The following is an 8,094-nucleotide window of genomic DNA, read 5'->3' as shown; positions in this document are numbered from 1 at the left end:
TCTTCATGTTTTGTAATAAAAATGTCCGCCATACTGGATCCGCCATTTTGAATTTTGAAAATCAGACTTCAGATTCATAATCATTACAATATTGATATAAAAACAAAAAACAGCAACAATAATAAAAAAACTGCGTACATTTTTTTTCCAAACTGTTTTTTACTCAGGGGAATGTTGTCAATAGAAAACAATTTTTCTTTTTTTTTTTCTAGGAGGCGCAGAACTATTAAAAATAAATTTTTTTTTAAAGACAAAAATTATTTTTAAATACTTTGTTTCATGACTTCAAATCCATAAATCGAGTAATAAGAAATGAGAAAATGAGAAATTTTTAATTGGTAAGAAACTGACGATGACAGGGGGTGGCGGAATAATGATTACTTATATTATACCTCTCGCTCCTAAATCGATGGCTCTTAAATAAAAATATATTTGTTTTATGAAAGCAAATGGAAAACACGTTACTCATGAAAGTAGATAAGAAAGTAAATTGTCTAGTTTCCAGATCACCTTCATTTAAAGAAAAGTTTTCTAATAACATTGTTTCTTCAAAGTTATTGACATTATTTACCTTTAGAAAAATTTTACAGAAATTCGAACTAAAAACACTCGAAAGACTTCGACTAGAATTAAATTCTAAAATCTAACGAGAGATAAGAAAAAGGTGAAGAAATAAAATAAAACTTAAATATTTTACAAACGAGAATTCATGTAATTTAATCTTATAAAGGCATAAACAAATCCGTTTGTAACACATCAACTCATAATAGTAATTATGCTAACCACCAACTTGTTTTTTTTTTTATTTACAATATCGATCTGCTTTCATTTTACTTCGTCTGTCCAGCAAAGTTTCATGAAGTGAACCATCTTCTTTTGCTTTCTTCAGAGTCGAACGATCGGCTTTACATATTCGCAATTTTTTGTCTTGGAATTTTTGAAACTTTCGTCTAAAAGAATAACAAAATTTTCTAGTTTAAAACAAAAGGGGAAATTCTCTAGTTATAAGCTTGGTAAATTTAAAATAAATTTGTTATGATATGGAAAAAAATACATTCTATAGAAAAAAATGGTTTCCAAACAAATATACTTACACAAATTTTTCTTCAACTTGTGCTAAAGATCCTTGTTCTTCTTCACATACATCATTATCTGCATCATCTACTCGCTGAATAATGCTTCTCATACAAAGAAATTCATCAGGTCCAGCAGTTTTACTTTGACAAACAACATCATCGTCACTTGTCACCGAAATGAAATTGTTTGTACTACTTAAAATAGCGAGTTTTCCGTCCTGAAAATATTTGTCAGAGTAAAAAAAATATAATTTACATTATAGACATCAGACTACAAAACCCGATAATTAATTTCAAAAAGTATCAAGAAGTAACTTTCAAACTAAAGAAATAGTAAAAAAAAATAGGTATCGAAAAATTAAACTTGACGACCAAAAAACTCGTTTTAGAAACTTCACAAAACTGACAAAAATTCCATTCTATACTTTACTTTCCTGATTTTTTCCTAATTTTCATCAAAAATATTTACTTCTTTCTTACCCTGCTAATAAATTGAATTCCTGACACGAATTTTATTATTCATGAAAGAATTTAAATATTTATGAAAATAATTTAATTCTTGCCAAGAATTTTATAAAATTTTTCAAATTAATTGATTTCTTTTCACTAATTTTATGCAAATTCTAATTTAAATAATTGAATTCCAGAGAAATTTTTATTATTAATAAGAAGAATTGAATTCTTACGAAGACTTTTATAAAAATTTTTTTAAATAATTGAATTCTATTTGGAAATTTTATGAAAATAGTAGATATTGAAAATCATTGAATTGAGAAAAGTTTTTAAAAATAATTAAATTTTACAAAGAATTCTATTAAAATTTTTGAGAATAATTGAATGTCTGTGTGGAGTTTTATTAAATTTTGTTAAAAATAATTGAATTCATAAAAAGCATTTTATTATTTATGAAAATAATTGAATTCTTGCTAATGATTTTATTAGAATTTTTTTAAATAATTGAATTTCCGAGAAAAAATTTGTTACTTTTAAAAATAATTGAATTCTTGTGATGAATATTGTTATTTATGAAAATAATTGAATTTTGCAAAGAATTTTATTAAAATATCTTAAAATAATTGAATTTTCGGGAATAATTTTGTTATTTATCTTTAATAATTAAATTCTTTCGAAGAATTATTTATGGAAATAATTGAATTCTTGGGAAGAATTTTATTAAAATCTAAAGGAATAATTAAATTATTTCAAAAAAATTTAATTAAAATTGCATTTGAAATAATTAATTTGTTTCGAACAATTTTATTAAAATATTTGAAAATAATTTCTGTGAAAAATTCTAATATTATTAATTATTGTAAATAATTGAATTCTTCCAAAGAATTTAAAAAAAACTTTCTTTAAATAATTGATTTTTCCGAGGAAACGAAATTAAATGTTTAAGAAAAATTACATTTTTTGAGAAATTCCTGTAAAATTGTATTAAAAATAATTTGAAATCATGCAATTCATTATATTATTTATGAAAATAATTGAATAGTTGCAAAGAATTTTATTATAATTTTCAAAAATAATTGAATTCCTAAGGAGAATTTTATTATTTATGAAAATAATTGAATTATTGCAAAAAATTTTATAAAAATATTTAAAAAGAATTGAATTTCTTTGAAAAATTTTGTTATTTTTAAAAATAATTGAATTCTTCATAAGAATTTCATAAACATTGTTTTAAATAATTAATTTTATCGATATATAATAAATATTATGAAAATTTTATTTTTAATAATTGAATTTTTGTGAAAAACTTTATTTGTGAAAATAATTGAATTTTTCCATTAATTAATTTAAAATATAGTATTAAAAATAATTGAAATTTTTTGATGAGTTTTATTATTTATGAAAATAATTTAATTTTTGCGAACGATTTTATTAGAATTTTTTTAAAAAATTGAATTTTCAAGAAAAAATTTGTTACTTTTAAAAATAATTGAATTACTTGTGATGAATATTGTTATTTATTAAAATAATTGAATTTTGCATAGAATTTCATTAAAATGCCTCAAAATAATTGAATTTTCGGGAATAATTTTGTTATTTAACGACATAATTGAATTTTTTCGAAGAACTTTATTAGAATCCAAAAGAATAATTTAATTATTTTTAAAAAATGTAATTAAAATTGTATTTAAAATAATTGATTTTTTTATATAAATTTTATGAAAATATTTGAAAATAATTGAATTCCCGTGCAAAAATTTTAATATTTTTGTAAATAATTGATTTTTTCGAGGAATCGAAATTAAATTTTTAAGAATAATTACATTTTTTTGATTAATTCCTGTAAAATTGTATTAAAAATAATTGAAATCCTGCGATGAATTTTATTATTTACGAAAATAATTGAATAGTTGCAAAGAATTATTTTGCGAAAAATTTTATTAAAATGTTTAAAAACAATTGAATTTCTGTACAAAATTTTGTTATTTTTCAAAATGATTGAATTTTTCATAAGAATTTTTTAAACATTGTTTTAAATAATTAATTTTTTCGAAATATAATAAATATTATGAAAATTTTATTTTAAATAATTGAATTTTTCGATGAATTAATTTAAAATTTTAGTATAAAAAATAATTGAAATTCTTCGATGAGTTTTATTATTTATGAAAATAATTGGATTCTTGCTTAGAATTTTACAAAATTTTTTTTTTTAATTGAATTTTCATGAACAATGTCATTATTAGTAAAAGCAATTGAATTGTTGTGAAGAATTGTATAAAAATTTTGTTTAATAATTGATATATTTTCGAAATTTTTTTGAAAACTCTATTCTAAATTATTTGAATTCTTGGGGAAACTTTATTATTTATGAAAATAATTGAATTATGGATGAATTTTATCAATTTTTTTTAATAATTGAATTCTTTTGCGAAGTTTTATGAAAATACTAGATATTGAATATAATGGAATTTCGAATATTTTTTTAAAATAATTGAATTGTTTTAAAGAATTTGATTATAATTTTTAAGAATAGTTTTTTGATTTCAAGTAATAGCAAATTTAAATTAGTGTGAATTCTAAAAAAAAAACCAGAAATAGTAGCTTTTCGAGGCTGAAATCTAAAAAAAGTGCCCAAATAGAAGCGTAACGTAATTTTACTTATTTTACTTATTCATATTCGTAATCAGTGACTTAAAAAAATGGGAAATAAAATAGATTTTCTAAAAGTGTTCAATTTGGAAAAAGATAAATTAATATACCTGAAAAATTGGTTCCCATTGTTCTAAAGTACCGACAGCATCACTTCGTCCCACTACAACACCATTTTTATCTACTCCCAAGTATTTACCATATCCAGATTTTAGAGCAATTTTTGTCTCATTAACGGGAATGGCTATTAAAATTTCCTCTGGCGATGGACCGTCACCCTCATCATGAGGAATTCCCAATGTAAAAAGACCATTATCAAGTGCCTTTATGTAAGTTTGATTTTTAAATTCAATAGCCACTGTTCCTGTTATCTCTGACACACTAGATGTTTTACACCAACCTCCTAAAAAAATAGTAATAAATTGTAATAAAAACTTAATTCGAAAATTATATTTATCTTCATTTTAAATACAGCATTTCATTAAAATTATAATCGTAATTTAATATTCTTAAACATATATAATTGAAAAGCAATTACCATGATTAATAACGTCGGTGTCTTGAACTTCGGTCGTTTTTTCAACTTTTTCCAAGTTTTTGTGCTTTCTTTTTTTCGATCTGAAATATATATTCTTTTTATTAAAGGTGAAAGACCAATATGGAAAAAAAAGTTGTTTGTCTTTGGAAAATTTTATTATAAATATTTAGTTAGCTTTATTTATTATTTGTAAATGAAAAACATTTATGAATTATAAATACTGCTTTCATAAAATAAATCGTATGATATTTTTTAAGGACATTCATTTTTAAGTATAAATTTAGAATAATATATTTTGTAGTATAGCCTTTACATCAAGAATTGAATTTAGAATTTATGGCATTTTTTGAAAAGAATTTATTTTCATGAAATAAATTATTACTCAAAAAATAATTGAACCGGAAGTTCACTTAAAATAATTCTGAGATTCACTTGTTTACAATTTAATTTCACGTAAATTCAAAAATTATTCAAAAACTAACTTTTTCGATTAAAATTACTTAAAATTCAAATTTTTTTTGAAATTTCAAATTTGAATCCTTTTAAAATTCTATAATTTCAAATTTCAGATTATTTTTTATTAATTTTTGGAAAAGGTCTTCAGGAATTCTTTTTATAAAAATACAGGAAGTTCATATAAAAAAAATTCTAAAATTCACTTTTTTACAATAAAAATATAATAAAAATTCAATATTATTTTTGAAATTTTTAATGATAATATTTCGAAATTAATTAAAATTAATTATTGTTACAAATCTTGTTGTTAATTTGTTAATTATAATTTATTAATTACAATTTTGTTATTTGTTAATTACAATTTTTTATTATTTATTAATACAATCTTGTAAATTATTAATTATAATTTGTGATTATTTGTTAATTATTGTTTGTTATTATTTTTTATTATAATTTCATTGATCATAAAAAGTTACAATTTGTTATTATACAACTAGATTTATTAGTTCAAACAATTAGAATCAATATATGTATTAGAATCAATGTAAATAATAATTATTTTAAAATATAAATACTTCTGTTTTTCGCCTTTCAGCACAAGTTTTCCTGTGCGAATTCTATTGTACTCCATTTAAATAAATTTTAAAAAATTTTGTTATTGTTTTTAGCAGACCGATGTTTATGCGACTGTTTTTGTTTTTTGACATTTGTAACTGTCATGAATATTATAATACAAAGAAACGCATGCCCGTGATATAAATAAAGTTTGAATTTCTTACACTAGAGGCGTTACTATATTAAGTGTGTGACGTCAGACGAGCGACTATTCGCTCGAATATTTTCGATATATCGAATTGCGATATAAAAGCGCTAAGTTTTAATATAAACAAATAAATTTGTTTTCTGTTTTTCTGATATGTTTCGATAGATAATATTATACCTACTTCTTTATTTTTTTACAATTTTTTAATTTAATAATATTATCTTTATTTTGCAAATAATTCAAAAATATTTTTATTAATTAATAAAAATATTTTTAAAAATATCTATAAATATCTAAAAAAATCTAAAAAACATTATTAATGTTATTATTCATTATTTCCTTGTTTCTAAAAAAAAATTTTTTAAATTGTTGGAAAATAAAAATTTAAAAGTAGAAAATATTTTGTACATTTTCAATTAAACTTTTTCAAAATAATTAATTCTACAGAATTATTATGGTTATAAGTTGATGAAAAATTAAGATTTTCAAAGAATTTAATTTGAAACCTTTTCAAAATTCAATTATTTCTTAAAATTCACGCTATAATGCTTTTAATATTCAAATATTATTTGAATATTTCATATTTGAATAATTTGAACAGCAAATATTCAAATCTAAAATTTTAACTGAAATTCATTTTTAAATAAATTTTTATAAGAAAATTCTACGAGAATTCAATTATTTAAATGCAAAAATGAATAATTTATTGAATAATTAAATATTTCTTAAAATTGAATTCTCATAAAGAATTTTATCAAAACATTTTTGAAAATTGATTTCTTTTGACGATTTTTAATAAAATTGCATTGTTAATCGAACAATTACTTTTTTCGAGGAATTCAATTAAAATTGTATTAAAAATAATTGAAATTCTGCGATGAGATTTATTTATGAAAATAATTGAATTTCTAAAAAGAATTTTAATATATTTATGAAAATAATTCAATCCCTGTAAAAAAATTTGATTATTAATTGAAAATGATTAAATTATTGCAAAGAAATTTATAAAAAAATTGGTAAATAATAGAATTAATATGAAATTTAGGAAAATTTTTCGAAAATAATTGAAAAACATTACATATTTCCGTTTCTTTATATTTTTCTAGAAAATTCTCAATTTTCATAAGGAAACAATTTGCATTAATATTCTATTTCTAATTTCAATTGTTTTAATAAAATTCAAAGTTTTTTCAAAATAAATGAAAAAAATGTTTATAAATTATATTTGTCAATTGGAAAATTTTATTGAAAATGAAACTGAAAATTTTTGAATTTTTAGTAAAGAGAGGAAAAAATTTTATTAAAAAAAATGTCCATCTGTTAAATTTATTTAAGAATATCTTTAATTGTAAAATTATTCGAAAACAATAATTTCTTTTTTAAATATTTTAAATATTTAATTATTATTATTTTTCCGTAGGAATTAAAATTTTTCAAATTATTTAAATACAATAGTAAATTATTTATTGAATAATTCAATGTTTCCTAAAATTTAATTCTTATAAAGAATTTTATTAACAAATTTTTAAATAATTAAATTCTTTTGACAAATTTTAATAAAATTTTTAAGAATAATTACATTTTTAGAGGAATTCGATTAAAATTGTATCAAAAATAATTAAAATCCTGCGATGAGTTTTATTATTCATGAAAATAATTCAAATTTTCCCAAGAATTTTATTTAAATTTTTCTAAAATAATTTAATTTCGGAGAAGAATTTTATTATTTATAAAGATACTTGAAATTTTAACAAGAATTTTTTTTAACTTTTAAACATATAATTGAATTTCTGCGAAGAATTTTATTATTTTTGAAAATAATTTAATTCTTCCAACGAATTTTATTCCAGTTTATAAAAATAACTGAATTTCTGTGAAGAATTTTATTATTTATATAAATAATTGAATTCTTGCAATGAATTTTATTCAAGTTTATAAAAATAATAATTGAATTTCGTAGAAGAATTTTGTTATTTATAAAAATAATTGAATTCTTGAAAAGAAGTTTGTTAAATTTTTTTTTTAGGTAATTGAATTCTTGCGATGAATTTTATAAAAATCTTTTCAAATAATATTGAATTCTTGCAAAACGAATTTTATTACATTTTTTTTAAATAATTGAATTTTTTTGAGAAATTTTACTACTTGTAAAAATA

The 8,094-nt window shown here is 19.6% G+C and overlaps 1 protein-coding gene across 1 annotated transcript; it reads right to left on the bottom strand.

The window, feature by feature from the left end:
• Positions 1-689: 689 nt before the first annotated feature.
• On the bottom strand, positions 690-5,904 carry LOC122498841 (protein FRG1 homolog). Its single transcript, XM_043606805.1, has 5 exons — positions 5,751-5,904; positions 4,720-4,799; positions 4,292-4,584; positions 1,095-1,294; positions 690-950 (listed from the first exon to the last, which is right to left on the bottom strand). Exons 1-5 carry the CDS (start codon positions 5,804-5,806, stop codon positions 803-805), a joined length of 777 nt encoding a protein of 258 aa, XP_043462740.1. The 5' UTR covers positions 5,807-5,904; the 3' UTR covers positions 690-802.
• Positions 5,905-8,094: the final 2,190 nt, after the last annotated feature.

Source organism: Leptopilina heterotoma, unplaced genomic scaffold (assembly GCF_015476425.1).
Source record: "Leptopilina heterotoma isolate Lh14 unplaced genomic scaffold, ASM1547642v1 Lhet_160, whole genome shotgun sequence".
In the NCBI taxonomy this organism is placed as follows: domain Eukaryota; kingdom Metazoa; phylum Arthropoda; class Insecta; order Hymenoptera; family Figitidae; genus Leptopilina; species Leptopilina heterotoma.
Note: the sequence above shows the minus strand (reverse complement) of the source record. Positions and strands in the feature narration are given on the sequence as shown.

Bases quoted from the DNA above. Each gene is read 5' to 3' on its own strand.
- LOC122498841 (XM_043606805.1), bottom strand. From the start codon at position 5,806: ATGGAGTACAATAGAATTCGCACAGGAAAACTTGTGCTGAAAGGCGAA. The intron at 1,295-4,291 runs GTATATTAATTT...AAATATTTTCAG, and splicing joins AATGGGAACCAATTTTTCAG to GACGGAAAACTCGCTATTTT. The intron at 951-1,094 runs GTAAGTATATTT...TTATTCTTTTAG, and splicing joins CAAGTTGAAGAAAAATTTGT to ACGAAAGTTTCAAAAATTCC.